Genomic DNA, 20273 nt, shown 5'->3' on the forward strand with positions numbered 1-20273 from the left:
GGAGTCTATATAAAAGGCTTTGGGCATGCTTTTCAAAATGCCTCCCTTGAATATGACATACCTGATGCACATTTCTTATGTTCCTCTAATGCAAACGGTAAGATTGAGGTGTCCATAAAATAAATGTCTTTATGTGTCATGCAGCGTGTGAGCAGATCTACCGACGCCAGGGAGGCTGGTCACAGTCTCCTCCTGCTCAGTGTTTGGGCAAACGCATGGCAAACACCAGTTCCTTCGCTGCATTGGTTGGTTATAAACTCACTGCAAAGGACTCTAAAAGACAAGATCTGGGCTTGGAGGCACCTAGTGGGGCTTCCCTATCAATGGCATTTGAGCTCTTCTGAAAACAGAATGGATGAAACAGAATATATGAACAGCAAAATGCTTAAAGATGCCTACGTTTGTACATTTAAAGCATCGTGACGCTTATTTAGTAAATTTGCTTTTTGATACTCTTGCTCACGTGCTTCTCCCTGCAGTGTGAGTCTGGGAGAAGCACTGCTGAACACGTCCTTCACAGCAGCTACTTCGGGCAGTCCCCACTCACACTGCACACCAGACAAGCCCTGAGTCACTGGGGAGCTGTAATCCCACTGACTTTGAGGAAAACATGACTCACTAAATCTATGGGAGTGATGCTATAGTTGAAAATTCAAGCCATCACGCTTTAAATCACACATTTGAAATGTTTCCAATAATGAAATGCAGAATTTGTCATTAGATTTCAATGGAACAGTGGAAACTAGATCACTAAGTATCACCTCACTTCACAGCTTCATTGACTGAGGGCACTGTTCTCCTCTCTTTTCTTAATGAAAATGTAAGTACAATAAAAGGCCAAAGAATCTTGAATTTGGAGAGAAGGTCACCCTACCCACTTTGTTCCTTGAGGGCCATTGATTACTCTCTGTCCACTTGGTTTTCCATTATTACCAGGTATTATTTTTCCATTTCCATTTCCATTTTTCGTTGTAAGATTAGGTCTGCCATTGTAACCTGAAACAGAGAAGTAAACACGCTATTCTGAAGAAAGCTGTGCATACAACAAACCACATTTTTAAATGCAAAGAAATGCATTTTCTGACTGATCTGGACATAAATGAGAGCAGAAAGAGCCCCCACCACAGTCAGCAAACAGGCATTTCATTTCTGCTTGGAGCAACTGCTGTGACATTGTCAGATCCCTGTGGCTGACACAAGCATCTGAAATGGTTTCTTTTGAAGAGGTTAAACACTCACGGTTTGTTTCTACCATGTTTATTTGGTCTCTTCATTCCCTCTTGGTTTTTTTTAAGAAAGTAAAGTAGGGCAACATTTCTAGATGGCACTACAGACACAAATGTTTGTGATCTTTGTAAACATCTGAGGAGTGGGGTGAGGGAAGAAACCATCATTAAACACAAGCACTTGTTCAGTCCTATCCGTATACAAAGCTGTAGTGAGGAACTGAAAAGAGAGGGGATGGGATTTATCCCCCCCCCCCTTTTTTTTTTAACCTGTAAAGGTCATATATTGGTATATGTATTGGGTTTTGTCAGAGTTAGGTTGATGGTTGGACTAGATGATCTGAAAGGTCGCTTCCAACCTAGGCGATTCTATGATTCTAAAAGGAAGTATTCTCCTTCTCTAGCTGAAAAAAACACTGCTACACAGAGGCACACTCAGCTCAGAAGTGGAGAAGCAGTGGCACTGAGCTGCTGGCCCCGCAGCTCAGAAAGGGCAGCAATTTTCACATCCTAGCTCAGAGACTTGCCTCCAGAAAAATAAATATATATATCTATATATAAACTGAACACTCCTTGGCTATTAATGTCTCAGTTGCGTGGTTGGCAGTAAGCTGATATACAACCTCCACAGAAAAAGCTGCTATTCTTTCACGCAATGCATCTCATCCGCCATAGTCTTATTTAATGTCCACTCCCATCTGAAAGCTCTGCAAGCTGGTGGACCTCTACACAGCATCGAGTCTGACTAAAGCATAGCACATACAATAGTCCAGTTGCATGGTCCTCACTGTATAACAGTGAGGCCACATTGAACAAAATGTTGTTATCTACATATAGCACAGAAAGTATTCACTAAAACACTCAGGTCACTCAATACTATTTTGGATGTCCATGCATTGGAGGGAGAAAAAACATTTCTACCTAGCAAAGTCACCGAAACTGTCTGAGATTCTCCACAGGTGACATGGGTAATCAATAGGTGACACACTTTGACGTGTAGTGGACCCTCTGTTCCGCTACCCAGGGTCAGCAGATATTTTGCCAGAAAGCAAGCCTCTAATATTTGTGGTAAATCACAGCCATAAAGGTATTAGAAGGCTTCACTGGGACATGAACAGTTCTCAACAGGAATGTGCAACTCTGAGCTGTTACTTAGAAAAAGAGGGAAGTGGCTTAAAAAAATAATTAAATAAAACACAGAATGCCTGGGCAGCATGAGGAAACACCTTACTGCCTAGGTGTGGGCAAGGTAGCACTATATAACCTACAAAAGGCTTTTAGTAATCCACATGATGAAGAGCAATATACCTGAGAGGTTGTCATATTCTGAGTATAAATGTACTTTTGGTGAAGTCATTGCTCAATAAGGAACACAGCCCTTTTTGCAGTTTAGTACCTAACTCTGCCATCTCCTCTGTGGATCATGGGATCCTGTGCAGATCAGACCACAGGCCCAAAGGTCTGGGGCACCACATTAGACTGATTAGGCAACGTCCTCAAGAACTGGGCTCCCTGAGAACAACCAAAATAAAAAGTAATACATTATACTAAATAACTGAACCTGTATTCTGAAGGAGGGCATTCATCTAACTGCTAATTTTAGGAAAAACACTATTCAGTGAGATTACTACAACACAGACAAGATACCTTGTCTATAAGGAGGTCTAACAAATTGCCGTTGGGAAGGGCTTCGTAGCCTGGAGTTCAATAGTCGCTGGCGAGGGGACAAAGTGGAAGAAGAAACTGTTGGAGAAACAGTTTGTGTGGTGGTAGATGCAGAAGAACGTGGCCAGACAAAGCTTGGTTTAGATGGGGTATGCTTGTTAGAGGACTGAGTAATCCGTGACGCTATGGCAGAGCTTCCTGGTGATTCAGGAGAAGATATTTTTAATATCGGAGGTTTTTCCTTCTCTTCCTCTTCAGAGCTTACTTTGTGGGGTAGAAGCGTGTCCATAGATTTCCTTTTATTGCTAGTAGTATCATCATATGTGTTTTTGTTACCTCTAGAAACAGAAGGGGACCATCTTGCTGCCAAAGATGTGGGTTTCTCTTTCACTTCTTTCTGATCATATTCACTGTAATAATCATCCTCTTCATTAGAAACTGACTGACGAGATTTAGACGAAGAGGAGGAAGGAACTTTTTGAGGAAGTTCAGGTTTGGACATTTTTGAGGGCAACAGGCCATATTTCTTCTCTGTTTGGGACACTGTTCTTGTAGCAACCATTGAGCGGGTAGGTAATGAGGGACGAGCTTGTCTCGAAGAAGTGGATGACAACCTTGGATTATGCTGATTGTCTTTTGCTGTATCACTGGCAGAACTGGAGTCTGGTTGAGTAAGTTTTGGTTTGTAGGAAGGTTCCTGAGAACCTGACTGCTGTTGCTTTGACAGAGATGAACTTGAGCTTCCCTGAGAGAAAGATGCAGGTAATCCCCTAGAAGAGGACACATCTTTAGGAAGCACAGAGCGGCTGCTTGCTCTGTCACTGCCTTCTGTTACATCCTCCTCATCATCTTCCTGCAATTCTTCGTTACTCTGGGATGGGACGTGAGATGGGAGGCGGCGACCCCTTGAATGCAGTAAGGAAGGATTCGTTTGTGCCCTCTGTGGAGGCTCTGAGCGAGAGGTCTTCTCCAATGGAAGACGAGAGGGGAACGTCTTTTTAGGCAAAGATACACTTGGTTTTGATCGAGCAAGGGTTTCTTTTACCTCTCGACTGTCCTGCTCTTCAGGCTTATGTTTGGAAAGAGAAGATTGCAAAAGAGAATGCTTTTCTGCAGCAGCCACTTGACTCTGTTGTTCTGCTGAGTCAGAGCGGGGTGACTTTTCACTATGTGTCTCTCTGAGGTAAGAATCAGAATCAACCTGAGGATTTCTTCTCTTGGAATAGATTGCTGAAGAAGACTGCCTGGAAGAGGGTAGAGAAGGAAATAAGGGGGTTTCATCTTGTGAGTCCTCTTTATACTTCTTATCAATATCCTTTCTGTCGGATTTGGCACTGGTGGAGGAGTGAGAGTGAGGTGAACCATGACCAGAAACAGCAGACCTTGATGAGACTGCCACCGCAGCTAATTTGGAATCCTTCCACGTGTGAGAACTGGAGCTTGAGGGCACCCTTGTTTGCTGCAATCTAGAACTGGGCTGTCCTGCTCTGTCCTCTGCTTCTTCACTGTCAAACTCATTGTGGCTATCACGAGCATGGGAATCTGCTGATTTGGAAGAGGGTTGATGTGAATGACCTAGAGAGTCAGACCTACTGGGATGGCTTGGAACAACATCATGAGAGATAGCAGACTGCCGATTTGATGGCAAAGCCAGGCGACTAGGCTCTGAAGTTTTAGAAGACACTTTCACCAGCATGGGGCCTGGCTTTCCTTCCACTTTACCTGCAAGATCATTATTTTTGGCAGGCAGAGGACGGGAAGAGGTTTCAGCAGGCACATTAGGGTTGCTTTGCCTCATTTGCTTTGCTTCATTATCTGTGTATTTAGGAACAGACGAGGCAGAAGAGTGTTGTGCTGCCGATGGTAACAGTGCTGGTGGCTCATGTTTCTCTGTGCTCGTCTGCTGTGACACCTCTGATGTGTGGGTTCGAACAGGGAACTTCCCTGAGGCAAGGACAGGGTGGACCGGCCGACTAGGGGATAAGGGTCTAGCAACTCTCCTCTGATCCTGGGCTTTTGGTGGCATTGTTGGAGCTTCCTGGGAGGAATCATGATCATCTGTCACTTCGGTGGATTGGAGATCAGGTTCCAGCTCACCTGTCTTTCTAGAAGGTAACTGAGATTTACTTAGGACCCCTCCTCGAGTCAATATTTTATTCTTATATTCAGAAAGAAGACTCTTTTTATCACTAATATTAGGTGAACGAACAGATGACCGCTTAGAGGAAAGTGATGGCTGGACTTTTGAAGAAACAGAGGAAGTTTGAGAAGAAGATGAGCCAGCATTCCCAGTTTTTTTAGCCTCTGAATTATCTTGAATATTTGTTTGTTGCTGAGCAACTGAATCCTCAAGAGCAGCTGAGGAGGGAAAAAAAAAAAGGTGTTTATTCATAACAATAGAAGCAGCACAAAAAACTGACTAAGAGAAGAAAACGGCCGGGTAGCAAGTGCAAGACAACTTATAAGAACAGGAGACAATAATTATTTCTGTATTAACCAGCCTATGTCGAATTATTGTAACTTGGGTAAACCTTAAAGCAATTAAAATCAAACTTCTAAAAGCAGGGACTGCAACGTCGTAGCAGTGGAACCAAATCTTCAGCAGACCTTAGTCATGTTGGTGGCGTGGTGCTGCATTATCCCATCTGAGGCTGTAGCCCACATTCTTAGCTAACTCAGCAAATTTTCTGTCCCCACAACAGCATCTTTTTGGTAAGAAGAAAACGCAAGGAGCAGGACCTCAGTAAGCCAGTCCAACCAACTTTCAAAAGTGGGAGTTGTCAAGAATAGCACAACCAAAGACCCAAAGCATTGTATTCTTTGGCCATTGAATAACAAGAGCACACAGTGTTTTCATGCAGGAAATAGAGTATGGTATGCATTTATTTAAAATGTTAAAGTGTCCATAAAATGTTCTTTTATATGCTGCAGTAACAGAAACAGTTTTAAGAAAGTAAAATCTCATGGTTTAGATGGAGCGCAGAGGAAGCTAAGAAAAGTCTGTAAGAATGAACATAAGTGGGATCAAGGCAAGAATGGGCAGACTACGCAACTGGTGCACGGCTTGGTACTCACCAGCTGGGATGGCGACGCTGAAGGCTTTAGACTGAGGACCTGGTCCCCTCCTGTTTGCTGCACGAATTTTGAAAATATAACGCTCCCCGGCCTGCAGACCATCTATTATGGCTGATGTTGTAGCTCCAGAGTAGGTGATGGACTTTGCTCCAAATGGCTTGAGAGCCGGGGCGTATGAAAGAATGTATTCTGAAATGATTTGGCAGACGGTTGGAAGGAGGAAACTGAAAACAGTCCTGTTTCCAGCGGACAGACTGTATGGGTAGGATGAATTAGAACGTGCATTACTAAAATTAATACACTAGCAATGCACGCTGCGTCAACAGCTGGAGTATAAAGACATGAGAGAGATATATATGCATATATATGTAGGTAAGTTAAACATTTATTCATCTTAACAGACAAAACCAAATCACATCAATGACCTAATGACTGAGATGTTATGCTATGAGACTGATATGTTAGCTATACCTTTGTAAAAATACATAAGCAGCAATGCCCATCAGAGTGAAGAGTCACCAACAGGAGCTGGACGGCAGCTGTGCATTCCAAAGAAGGTGCAGGGGACATGAGAAAGTCACAGCACCAACTACTGCACGGTTTGGTGTGCTGCACCAGGAGACCTTTTCCTGTTTCTGGACACCGACTAATAAAGGGGAAAAAATGAGTCCTCTGAAAAAATTAACTGCCCTAAATCAGAAATAACAGGAAGTCTACAAAGAGAAAATGCACTGTAGGCAGAAAACATGTACGAACACTGCCAGGAAAATACATGCTGTCTTACTACTTGCGGAAATCTAGTCTGAAGGACTGTGCAAAGCTTAGGTAGTGCAGATGACTAAAATCCGAATACCCACGCTGTTATGGCTGATGGACCACAAGCAGATTTTAGACTTCCCAAGAGAAAGAGAAATTACGAATTTACGGATTAGCTACCAAGATATTTGCAATCAACAACACATGATCCAGAGAACATTATTCCAAAACATAACTTGCTCACGATGGTAGACAACACACAATTGCGTTGCTGACTGTAGCTATGTCCACAGCAAATAACAACATTAAGTTTTCTTTCCCGCTGAAATTATTTGGAAGAACAAAATGGTGTATTCACATAATTATCATTCAAAACATCAGTATGAAATATTAAAAGGTGACATTATTAATTAGTATTAATTACTTTCTTACATTTCCAACAGAGTCTTGACACAGCTAGAATTGCACTGTATTTGTAAGACCCTAGTCATGCAAAAGCAGCTCTGCCAGTCTACTGTGGTGAAACTCCACCAGCTCCAAAGGCCATATACTCATTCCTCAGCAGTGCTGGAGCCTGAGGGGCATACCCATGAAAACACCAAAGCACTTACTTTAATCTTGGGAACAATATTGCTGCACTGAAATATAAGTGTTTCCAGCTGAGCCTTTGCTTAGAGAGGTTTTAGCTGTAATCTACAGGCCAGTAGGTAAAATTCATGCCTGGATGATTGAGGTTCTTATTCAGAAAATATATTTCCACCAGGAAACAACACCACTGCATATTGCCAAATGGTAGCGATAGCACACTTGTCCAAAAAAATCAAAATTGGACGCATCGTGCTCAACTACAGCTGGGGCCAAACACCACTGTAGAGGGAGCAACACATGGTCTTGTTGCCACTTAGGAAGCCCACCCTGCTCCCACCTTTCGTCTCAGGGTTACTGTGGTACCTGTGCTCTGTATGAACTTTCTGTATCGAGAGAAAGTTCACCCCTGTAGGAACAACTGTAGGCATGAAGAGGAGTCTTCCCGTGACATTCCCAAGGAGTGTAGGAAATAGCTCAGCCATGTGCAGGCTTCCTTTTCTTTTCAATCCTCTGTAAGAGGCACGGGTATTGGACCAAAACAGAATTTTGAAAATAAATGCCAAGGACTGCCAGTTTTCTCTCTCTATACCAAGAAACACAATAACACTTGAGGTGTCACAGTCCTATAACGGGAAACCTCTACAACATAATAACACCTTTAAAAACAGGAAACTTTTTTTTTTCTGAAAATGAGCCCATATCCATGGCGTTAAGAAGTAAGACATGCATAGGTCATCAAAATAAAGAAAAAAATCATCAATATTTCATATGCAAATGCATTTAATGCTCAGTTGAAAAAAAAAGAATGTATTAGAAAGCATGGTAAACTCTGAGTTTGGGGTTTTTTTTTGTTTTAAGATACACAGGAGTTGCTTTAATTGCAGAGGCACTGGTGTTACTTCTGGTAACTCTCAAATGGCTACTGGAGGGCATGTTCTCCCATTACTTTAATATGTGCTATAAATATATAAAACAACAGGGTTGAAAAACAAAAGAATCCAAAGACAAAAATTCCTGATTACCACATACTATCAAAATGTCTATGGAGTGCTAATTCAGGGGTTTCATTTAGCCAGTATAAATGTTATTTGTGTCATTTATTTAGTTTAAAAATAAGACCTATCCTGTAACACTTCATACTCAAGGAAAACAATGATATATTAGACATATATAGGTCTTCAGCCTTTGAATATCAGGTATCATTGAAATGATTTCCTTGGATGAATCATCTTAAGATCAGCAGACAAAAATGGACAAAGGGCTACAGACTGCTCAAAATTAGGAGCAGATTTGAAACTTCAGATAGTGTCCCTGCCTGACCCTACTTTAAGAAATAATAATTCTTGGACACAATTGCAGCTCCATTGAAGCAATTGGCAAGACTCCTACTGACTTCAAAGCGGAAGGAATTCCACCACTGCCCTGAAAAACACATATAAACTAGGTCTTGTATGCAGACATGGTAGACTTCCCTCCAGGCCAAAGGTTTTTTAAATCCTGAGATGCTACAGTGCTGATAAGGCACCTGGAGAAACTTGTGTAACTCGAGAACACAATCCCATCAGCCACTGAAGAACTGGAGCAGCCAAAAAATCAGCCTGTTCTTTTTCAGAGGGAAAAAGGAGAAAAAAAAAAAATCCCAGAAAGTTTTTCTCTAAAATCCTATGCAAGTAAATAACCACTGACAAATTAGCTTTGCAACCATGTACAACAATGCTATAGTACACAAGGCGTTTTGCACTTGCTTCTTAAGCTGAGACTTTCCTTCTGCGATAAACTAGAAATAAAACACAACATCAACCCACTCACTTTCTTCACAACTACCCAACTTTTCGTTCTTCGCCTAACTGTTACAAATCCTTTGGGAAACTTCCTTCTTGAGCTCCATTTTGACCTGCTTATTAACGGAAGAAGAGGTATATGTGCACACGTGACACCCCGGGAAGCTCTGTGACATCCCAGGCACATGGTGACGATGGCTTCCCAGCAGCAGTGAGGAGACACTGGGCTGGAAACAAGAAAATCTTGCTCGGGTATAAGCCATTAACAAATGAAAAAATCCTGGCACAGTCAGCGGTTCCAGCTTGCTGCGGAGCGGCAGTCTGGCTTCGAGAAGACCGGCTCCTTGAGGGGGTTAAAAACCGAACAGTGATGACTTACCTTTGACTTTTCCTTCACTCTCTGGGAGAGCATCCCAGGATGCTGCTACAGAGGTTGGTTTGCCCTTTAATGGCCAAACATCCAAATTTTCAGGTGCGCTGGCAGGAGCTGTGAAACAGCCACATGCAGAAGAGGCGAGTAAGAAACACAGCATACACCTTTTGCTCCTCATAGCAGAAATTCCTATACGGCCATTTCAAAGATAAATATGAAGAGCACACATGGCTCAGGTCCATGTGTGCCTGTATTACGTCTCTGTATCAGACTCCTGTCGTGAAATTTTATTCCATACTTTTAGGAACCGGCTGCCTGCATGAGACAGCTACTGTGGCTTAGCTGGAACGATGTGATAATTCAGTTGTTATGGACCACTTCCCTGTACCAAAGGGGGCCCCACGGCTTCTCCATTGTGGAGGCAGATTTAAATTTGCTACACACAGAGCGGGACAGCAGACAGGCTGCTCCTCCCAAAGGAAAGGGCAAATCCAGCTGCAGGGGTCCAAGCTGCTGACCCATCCCCCCAAAATACCCAAACCATCTTCCCCAGTTCTCATCCTGCTGCAAGAGCAGCCCTGATGTGCTCTCCAGGGCACTGCTGCAGGGATGCAGGCAGTGGCACCGAGGGTTTTCCCAGGTTCCCAACCCTCTGCTGCCCCAGGCAAGCACTTATTCCGGCTTTCCCTCAAGTCAGACATATTTCACAGCTTAAACCCCAAAACTCGCATCACCCCAAGGACCTTTTTAATACATACCCGCCTCTGGAGTCCGTTGGTAAACAGACACGCTCCATTTTCCTTCTTTTTCTCCCTCCAAGATTTGGACGGCAAACTCATACATGGTATCTGGCAGCAGATTCTCCACTAGCGCCCGCCGGTTGGACACCTGCTTGTAATCCCACCTTGCCGATTCCCCCTTTTCCCGATAGCGAACACTGTATTGCCTGGGACCAGAAACACAAGCAAATAAAAATTCACATGATAACTGCTTCCACAAGGAAGCCGAGAACATCTAAACCAACCACTTCTCCTGCTGCGCCCCTTGGGGTGCTTCAGCACCAGGTTGCACAGCCCTTCACTGTTCCCAGGCTGAGCAACACAGTCTGGTGCTTTCAGATGCTTTGGCATATTCCAACCCATTTCTCTGTTTATTGTGGTCTCCAACTGCTGTGGCATGATGCTGTGAGCCAAGCTCTCCTGCTCGTCGGAGACCCTGACCTGCTCAGATTCACCTGCACAGGGGTTTCTGGAGGGTCAGTGGATGCAGGAGGCATTGATGGGCATCTTTCACATCGCAGAGTGATGCTTCCTTCACCTGCAGTACAGTGATCTCGAAGAAAAAGTATCCCAGGTTGGTGCTGACTACATTTCAGAAGGGATCTAAGGGCCTATAGATCTCTAAATTGTAGAGATCAGGGCAGAGGGAAGCAAGGAGGGTACGTGACCCCACATCCACCCATGTCAGGTTTCTAACAGCTTCTCTGAAGCATCCCCTACCAGCCACTGTCATAGGTAGGGGTATGCAAATTTCTATCCCTAAGTTAAATTATTCTCATAACCAACTGTAATTAAATACATGCAAAAGCCATCAGTAGGGCATTGGCAGCAGTTCACCCACAGTATGCATTCAGAAAAGAAAACACAGGGCTAGCTACCTATTTGCTGCAACCTTCTGTTTTTCATACAGGGGGTCGGTCCAAGCGACGAGCACAGACTGAGAGGACATAACTCGAACAGTTATGTCTTGTGCCACCTCCATCTCTTCCTCCTCTGAAATGGCAAAACAAAATAGCGTATCGATAGCAACGTCGGAGTTCTCATAAAAAACAGTTACTGTCTTCAACTGACATTATAATACACACACAGCGCAGATGAATAACAAATACAGCGGTAGTGGAAAACCAAGTACATTGATTACTGATGGCACCCCACGGAAACATCATTTCTTCTGTTAGTGGTCTGCTCAGAGTATCAGTATATTCTACAGTCCTTCTATATTCTATCAGTCCCCAAACTGTTATTTACAGCAAACGTCTTATTAACATACTGACATTCATCATCTCTGGCAAACTCACTGCTAGAGCTGCCTGGAGAGCGGAAATTTTGCCCTATGAAAAATCTCGAGGTTTTAAAATTTGGTTCCATTTTGAAGGGCAATAAAACCAGGGACTGTCAAAGATTCTTCACAAGGGAGAGTTCCTGCATATTTTATATTTTTGAGTGCTTCCAATAGGATTTTTGAATTCAGCTTTTCATTTTTTATGGTATATAAGGCAAAAATAAAAAAATATTGAAAGAAAAAAAAAAATTGAAGTGGGCTGTTTTGACATATCAGAATATCTTACGCAAATAATGTACAAAACTTTAAAATTAAGTTAAATTAGTTTGATTTTTTGGAGGTTTTTAATTTTGATGAGGCTCCTTTTTCTATCTGTTGATCAGTTTTTCCAGTCTAGTCTACCTACTGCCCCAAGAAAGATTTATTACTCCTCTTATTAGTGTCACGGTGACCATTCCCAGGTCTCCCAGAGGCATAGAATGCACAAGGCGCAATTTTCCGGCTCAAGTTTTACTGAAGAGTAACACTGGAAAAATATTGATGTCTTGGGAAAGGAAAAAGGCCAGTAAACTGGAGTACGACTTCGTTCTCTAGGGACTCATGTGCGACTGAAGTCCAGGGAAAGATTGCCCTTCTCTTCAGCGGGTGGCACATTACCCTGAAACCCAGCACTGCCCACACAGAAGGCAGGCAGCAGGGAAGCACCTTTTATCATTTTATTAATACTGCTTGAATTAGAGAGGCAATCGGAGACATCCACCAAGCTCTTTTAACACACAGAGAAAAACCTAGCAGCTCCAGCACCAAAAGACTCGCAGTCTAAAAACCACAAAGCTATCTCATTCCTTTCAAATGCCTCCATGAATTGACAGCAGATGTGAAAGAAACATACCTGTGACTTTCCTTTTAGTTAAAGATGACCTATAGACAGGTTGGCTCCGTCCTTGGGAGCTCCTTGATGGCAGTGAAACCACATGAACTGATTCAGAGGCTGCACATGCAGGGGAAAAAACAGAGGCTTTCCTGTAACCTTTTTTATTGCAAAAAAAAAAAAAAATCTGTCTTTTCAGGCAGAACTCTGTTTTATTCTTCTTGGAGATACAACATGAGAAACTTCCTTGAAAGGTATTTTATTTAGATACATAGCATCTATGCCAGAGAGTTCAATATGCATGCAGTAAGAACAGTAAAGTCGGTATTTTAGAAGCAGGAAAGCAAATTATTAACATGAAAAGACCATTACAAGAGTCCCACATTCCAGGCTTGAGTTCTTCTCCTGATAATCTGATAATTTAAAAAGCGTTTGTTCCCTTTCTTTAAAATAAAAAAAACCACCAACATAGCATAAAAGTATTGAAAACAAGAAGTAGATGCTGAAAACCACGTTATATGCTATTTCTCATCTAGATTAAGTTTGTTACCGAACCCCCAGTAAATCCGTGTACTGCCTGGACAGGCTCTCAACCTGCAGAGCCGTGGCACGTGCTGAGCATCAAACGAATGGGGAGTACGTGTCTCAACCCTGCCACCTCGGCACAGACACCAGAGCAGCCCCTTCATGAGCAGTGCATAGAAAGATAAAAAACTGAAGGGATGCTAGAGAAGGGATGAGACAGAAGTAAGAGATTCCTGTTAGGAAAAGGTGGAATAACTGCTAAAGGTGACTGAGGAATTCTCTCTCTTTGGACAAACAGAGATAAAGGTGTGTGTTTAATACAAAAAACATAAAGCAGAAGGGGAAATAGACATTTGCTTTGCAAAGCCAGGAATTCTGGCAGCCACTTGTGATTTTGGAATCATCACCCACTTTGTAACCCAAGACCAGACCATCTGCGGGAAGGGCGTCCAGCCTACAGGAGAGATTTTGACAGGAAGAAGCCTAACCTCGAGCAAACGCGCCCAAACAGCAAAGAGCTGCAAAAAGCTTGCAGGAAGAGGATCACAGTAAGGCTCCGGACTGCAGACCTCATGCCCGCTCAGGAGAGAGGAGCTCAGGCAGCAGGACGGAGATGGGTCAGCCACGACACAGGCAAGTGACACAAATAGCGCAAAGGGAAACACTCAGCCTCTGGGGAAATAAAACTGTGGCAAATCCCATTGCTACCGTTAGATGGGAAAACTTTTAAATCAAGGGCAGGTTATCTAGAGCACGAGTACAAAACATCACAGCATGGCAGGACAGGGAGCATGGAAGAGGCCAACATGGGCGTCTCAGGAGCCCTTAGTGACCAGGACCTCATGAAGGAACTGGAGAGAACATGGGCACACAACTGTATCATTGTAGTATGGAGCCCATGAAACAATTTTAATGGTAAGCGTGGATACATTTAATTAAAGCATTGATTTTTCCTCCATTGACCTGAAATAACATAGGGGCACAAAGTGTAAGAAGAGGACAAGGAGCAACGGATTTAAGAGTGGTCCCACCACATGCAAGGAGAATCTGAGCTAAGCCTCTTTTCCCCAGTGCTTCCCCCTGCTATTAATACAAAAAACTCACGCATGGTGTCTATTTAACATGGAGTCAAGGTCTGCTGCAACTGTCTACCCTGGTCATCGTATTTTTCTGTTAAGAACATGTTACAGAATGCAATTATAGCAAGCATTTTCATTTAAATGAATAAGTCGTTTTGACGCTACACCACCAGGTGATCTGTGATCACCTAGCAGCCACAGGGGACTACAGAAGTGTGCTGGCTCAGGTAGATGCTGTCAGAGAAATCTGACTCACCTAGTTTTCTTGCTTCCTGGTTTTGTCGCTCTTGCAGCAGCGGAGCATAGCTCATCCTTCGGCTGCTCTCTCCATACCCACGGGGGTAACCTTGGGATCTGCTGCGTGGACTCCTGAAGCCTGCTCCGTAAGGTGGCTTCCACCGAAAAGACAACTTGCCGTCTGGAGACTGGGCGCGCACTCTCAGAGGTCTGTTTGGCATGTCCTTCTCTTCAAAAAATAAGCAGATACACACACAAAATCCATCACAGTTATTATGAAGCATGTGACGTATAGCAGCCCACATATGTCTGTTGCAAGCACATCTATTAAATTACATGAGAATAAAGAGCATAATTTTATAGTTTTTTTAATTTTGCTATAAAACCCAACTGCAGTAGCAACAAGTTTTCCAAGAAGGATGTACAATACTCAATAGCATCTTTTCCCAGGCTCTTCAGACAGACTGGTACAAGACACCAAAAACAAAAACATATCGTAATACAAGAACTCCTGCCAGAAACAGGGGATGTCTTGTAGCTTTGATCTTTTCATTATTTTAAAAAATGCCCTTTACCTAGTTCAGGCACACCAGTACATTATTTTTTTGGCAAGTGACAATGTTCAGTGCAAAATGAAGCACGGAACCGTTTCACTATTTTTAAACTTTCTTTTAGAAAGTAATCCATGTTACAAGCAGGTTCTCTTCTCCTAAACCCATCACTAATGGTTCTGCTCTCCAACCGCCTCATATTTAACAGGTTTGTTCTGCACATGCTTCAACTCTTGACTTCCTAAACTCCCATTACATGATCCCTTGAGCATTCAGAGCTGTAACAGGTACCGTATGCGAGTCATTTATTTTTACATTTGCTGGCAAGTTTAGCAGCGCTCTTTAAGAAGTGATACTGATGCAAGGATTACTCAAGCAACCGGTCTGGTTGCTTTGAACAGCATCTCCGGTTTTGATGGCATTCTCCATTGCATATGACCAGCACCATGCTACTGCGCAGGCTGCAAGCAGAGCAGAGAGCAGGAAGAAAGTCCTCAGCCAGGGATGAGATTTCCTACACTTGTAGCAATTTTTTGCCTCTTATCTTTCATATTTTGCACTCAAAGCGGATCTCTCTCGGTCTCTTCTAGCGATGCCATCCCACCAAGCACAAGGTTGCGTGAACCTGCCAACACTGAGGTTACACGCTGTGTTCGAACCCTCTCACTTGCTGGCTGAGCCAGTCATTGCAATCACAGCAATGTCAAAAGAACAAGAGGCTGAGGCAGCAACAGCTGACAGAGACCTGGACAGACAACAAAAGATGATGCATGAAAGTACCCCCTGTCAGAGCAATAGTGAGATCCTCTTTCTAGCACCAGTTTAGGAGCTCATATCTATTTATGACAGCACTTAAATACGTCACTTAAAGTATGTATTGATGTCTGCATGTCCCTATATACACCAAAAGCAGGTCCTTTTCCTATATTTCTGCTCAGTGACAACTTCTATAACCAAACTGCTCAATGGTCTTGATCTGCTGACAAGTTTGCATCTTCTTACACACTCCCAACAAATGTTCTTCTATTAAATTACCCTTTGGAAGGGACCATAGCAACTCTCAAAGCTGTTTGCAGAGCTTCTCTTGAAATCCCTGTGAGAAATGCAAGTTTTCAGTGCTGATGTGGTGTATAACATATGCAGAGAACGGCACACTCCCAGGGAATTCTGCTTTTCTACTGAAACACTGGGCAGCAGCTCAGCACGGTAAACCTTGCCTTTTTATTTTGCATACAGAGAGACAGATCATCATTTTAAACACATGGACTTCAGCAGCTCCTGTCTTCTGGCTGCTCCTCACTACCCCAGCAAAACGAAGCAGCTATAAATCCAGATTAATCAGCCAATTAAGCTGGTTTTACAGACGCTTTGTGTTGCCAGAGCAGCGCATACTAGCTGGATCACAGCAGTGGATCTGGTCGTGTTTAACAAACAATAAATGCTTTTTGCTATACAATAAACATAGTTGCTTTCATGAGGGTCCCTGACCACTTTTCAAGGAATGTTCTCAGTTATGCACTCTATTGAAAAAAAAACCACCTGCTCCCACACGGTTTCTTTTTCTTGCTCTCCTGAGCAGTTGCTCAACACAGATTTCAAAAGCCCGTTAGTCACTGATCATGTAGGAGCACAGCCTTCATTCACAGCACCAGCGTGGAGAACTGAAAGAGGTCAAAATTCAAGTTGGAAGGGACCCCTGGAGGTCTCTTCTCAACATCCTGCTCAAAGACAAACTATCTCCAACACTGTGTGAGGCCAGCCCAGGTTTTCCCTAGCTCAATCTTCAAAACTTCCCAGGATGGAGATGGCACAGCTTCCCTGTGGACCTGCTCCAGTGCTGCACCAGCTGCCTAGGGTGAAAGCTTTTCCTAATGTCCAACCCAAACGTCCTGAAGAGCAACTTGTGACTCCCCCAGACACCTGCAGCTTGCCAGCCTGTGGTGCAAGCACACCATTTGGGTTTCCTCTCAGTGGCCCTGTGTGTCACTGAGTGTTGAGAGCCCGCTGGCCCAGGGTGGCCAGGAGGGATGCTGCAGCCCATCAGTTCTGCTCCCCCAGTCAAGGCCGCAGCTTCCATCTGGAATTAAAACAGAGAGTTGCAAGGGACTAAGCATACAAAAGGAACCAGCCAGTGAGCCATATTGAAACTATTTAAAACAAACGTGGCTTTAGGCAAAAAGAAGTATATTGACCCTAATGCTGAATGCAGGGGATCAGCTGAGATTTTAAAACCAGGGCTTTCTAAGACTTTAATTACTTTCCTCATAGTAGCACCACACTTTACTGCCCATTGTTCCCATTTCGCTAGTTAGCTCCAGTTTCTATTTATCCTTGTCACAGTTTGACCAGTACAAATCCGAAGGCATCCAGGATGGTGCTATCAGAGAATGGTTTAAATAGCTTTGCTGGTAAATGTTGACCCGTCAAACCCAGTATTTTTGTGTGAAACATGTGCCGGGCTTGACAAGAAAGGCATTTCTCATTAAAACCAAAGAGCAGCAGAAGGAACTTGCCCACCTCACTGTAGCCCACAGCCCAGGAGCCACCAGGAATAAGGCTGAAGGCCCTGACCTGAACCACACAGAGGGAGAAGGTGAAGCTGGGCTCACGCCACCTTGTATGAGCACCTGTAGGGTTGTTGTCCCATTGGACTCAGGCACACTGTAGGGCGAGCGTTCCTCCCTGGTCAGGACATTTCCCACTCTTTAAGCCCCCCACAGGACAGCAAGTCACTGCCTCCTGCTGTCGCAGCCCCCATACCCAAGCACTCTCCTGCACTGGTCTCCTCTTCTCGAGTTGGCTCCAGGAAATAGCCTGGACTTCCACAGGGAGGATAACCCTGGGACCATGGACTCTGAGCAAAGCTCACTGTGTCCTCAGGACCAAAGTTTGGTCCTGTTGGCCAGGCTCGTTCATCTTAAAACAAAAAAACAAACAAACAAAAAAACAACAAAAAACCCCAGACCAAAAACATTGTCCTAAACAAGCTACAGTCATCAGGACAGGCGAGAGGAGGAAGAAATGAATCCAGTGCATCATTTAAACCATTCAGTCCCCAAAGTAGCCCCTTCCTGTGAGGACACTGAACTTCCCAGGAACCATAGTCTTGAACAGCTCACAGCTAATGAAAAAGGAATTAGATGATGCTGTCACCACAGGTCAAGCACTATAAAGACGCATCCCATGACCTTCCAACATCCCTAGGATCCCATTCACTGCACGTCTAGGTGCTAGATAGGAACCTGGAGATAGCAAGATCTGAACCTGCACAAAAGACTAGGCAGTGGAATTTTTTTGACATGCTGGGCTAAAGGAAGCAAAACTTTTTGAAAAATCAAGGCATCGTTTCAATCCTAGACCAAGGGAGACAAGAACGGGTCCAAGAAAAGGGATGTGGAGAGAAGGAGTTGAAACAGGGGAGATAAAAGTCAGTGAAATAACTGCTATAATAATATTAAAGGTGACACGGAAATAGGAACACACATGGAAATCTGATGCAGACAGGGAAGAAACAGTGCTGAAACTGAGAAAAGGGTAAGAGTGAAGTAGCGTGGCTGGAAATGAGGAAAGGACTAGACAAAGCTGTAGCCACTGGATGCTGGGCTTCAACCACCTTCAACAGGACCTTGCACAAATCCTCCAGCCTCCTCCAAACAGATCAATGTGACAATAAAAATTACCTCACTTATGCACAAATATCTACCAGGTATACAAGTACACCGATCTCAGCAACAGCTGTACAGAGATCTGTAAATAAAACATCATTGCCCCAGAGGGAGAAAAGACACATCGGATTCTATCTGGGAGTTTGCACTCCCAGTGACACAGGAAGTGGTAGATTTACCAACAGGACCAAGCACAAACAGAAACCCCAATATCTTGCTCGCTACCCAGCATAACACAACCCCATGCCACAGGATGGATACCTTGCACTGCTGCTCACTCCCAGCATCAATACCACAGCTCCATCCAGGCCAGCTGAGTCCAACCCAGATAAACGGGCATCCAGAAACGGACCAAGACACCAGTCGCTTTTAGGGACCCTGAGCAGTGGGGAGCATTTCCACCACTTCCCCGGGCTGCAGTCTGATCCTGCCGGGCATCTCTCCCTACCTTCTACAATGGTCTAAACGTGGGCAAGCTGCCTGAATCCTCAGCGGAACATGGTCCTAACAGGTCCCAAGACAAGAGTTTGGATCAGCATGAAAGCTGCATAGCTGACAACTACTACAGTGCCTGTGGTTCCTCCTATCAGAGCCAGTAGATATGACCTTTATGAAAGCGTACAGCACTGCAGTTGCCTGTTCCCCATTTAACACCTACTCTGGCACACCAGAAGCTCAACTGAATTTCAGCAAACTCTGGACGAGGTCCCAAATCAGTAGCAATGAAAAAGCTAAGTCTTCGGATGCATTCACTCCCAGCCCCTGTTTTTTCTAATAAATTTTGGGAACAGCTACCACGTGCTTGATTGAACTGAAGGTTGATTCTTCCCCATCTTCCCACTATTTTCCCCGGTAAATATCACTAAGTTTTTTTTCACTTTTGGTTCCAAAACTGATTTAACAGTTTTCTGTACCTCTGCTCTGGCCAAACTAAATCAACTGGTAAACATCTTCAGGCTTCATCTAAACAGCTACCTGCAATTACCATACAATCAAATCCTTTTCTGTGTATGTTCTGGAAAATGAGAGAGAGTCACTCCCTTGTGCTGTCTTCAGTGTAGAAATCCAACATTACCTACAGCTGCAGGAATTTGTGTATAGTATCTTGGCCCCCAAAATGCAGGGCTGACTAAAGCCTCAGTATTGACTTTTCGCAGTTGAAATGTCCACGAGTATTGCCAAAGTTTCTGTGCGTGTCAGGACTGCGGGTGAACATTTTACACATGATGTAAGCCCAGAGCATGAGGTCTAAGCTGAGGGTAAAACATCCTCTAAACAACCACACAAGGAGGCAGCTTGCACTTGCCAAATCACACAGATTCTTCGGAGGGCCTCATCAATTATCTAGCAAAGGAAAACACAAAATAGCTCCAGAAGAAAAGGGAAGTACTGACCCCTAGTAAGCAATCTGTAAGTGTGAGGAAAAATATCCCACGGAACTCAAACCTACTAAGATATAAGTGCAAAAAAGTAGCTGAAATACGAGGTCACAAAAAATCAGCCACTTCAATTTACCACCACAAGTATAGGTACAAAATGTTTGCTTTTGCCTTCCCTAGTCAGAAAAAACTTTTCTGCATTTTCCTTCTATGTGCCATCACTCCAGGACTGGAAAACTGGACCTATAAAATGTGTTCTGCTGCAGAGAGGGCACATATTTGGCACAGTCATATAGTCTATAAACATCTACCAACCTCTCTTTTCACTTCAGGCAGAAGTTTGGGAAGCTAAGCACAGTGACCCAGCCATCACAGCTTAAAGAGAGAAGTTGTAGCTGCTTAGACATAACAAACTCATCAGAAAGTGATCAAATGCCTCTA

The 20273-nt window shown here is 43.8% G+C and overlaps 1 protein-coding gene across 1 annotated transcript in view; it reads right to left on the bottom strand.

The window, feature by feature from the left end:
- FNDC1 (fibronectin type III domain containing 1) overlaps positions 1-20273 on the bottom strand; it is a 72177-nt gene that overhangs the window by 30602 nt on the left and 21302 nt on the right. The window contains exons 2-9 of the mRNA XM_074580336.1: positions 14257-14466; positions 12418-12516; positions 11122-11236; positions 10223-10410; positions 9471-9578; positions 5967-6155; positions 2874-5249; positions 875-996 (exon numbers count right to left, since the gene is read on the bottom strand). Of these exons, the coding sequence (XP_074436437.1) occupies positions 875-996; positions 2874-5249; positions 5967-6155; positions 9471-9578; positions 10223-10410; positions 11122-11236; positions 12418-12516; positions 14257-14466 (3407 nt within the window). The remainder of the gene's footprint in view (positions 1-874; positions 997-2873; positions 5250-5966; positions 6156-9470; positions 9579-10222; positions 10411-11121; positions 11237-12417; positions 12517-14256; positions 14467-20273) is intronic.

Source organism: Larus michahellis, chromosome 3 (genome assembly GCF_964199755.1).
Source record: "Larus michahellis chromosome 3, bLarMic1.1, whole genome shotgun sequence".
Taxonomy (NCBI): Eukaryota; Metazoa; Chordata; class Aves; order Charadriiformes; family Laridae; genus Larus; species Larus michahellis.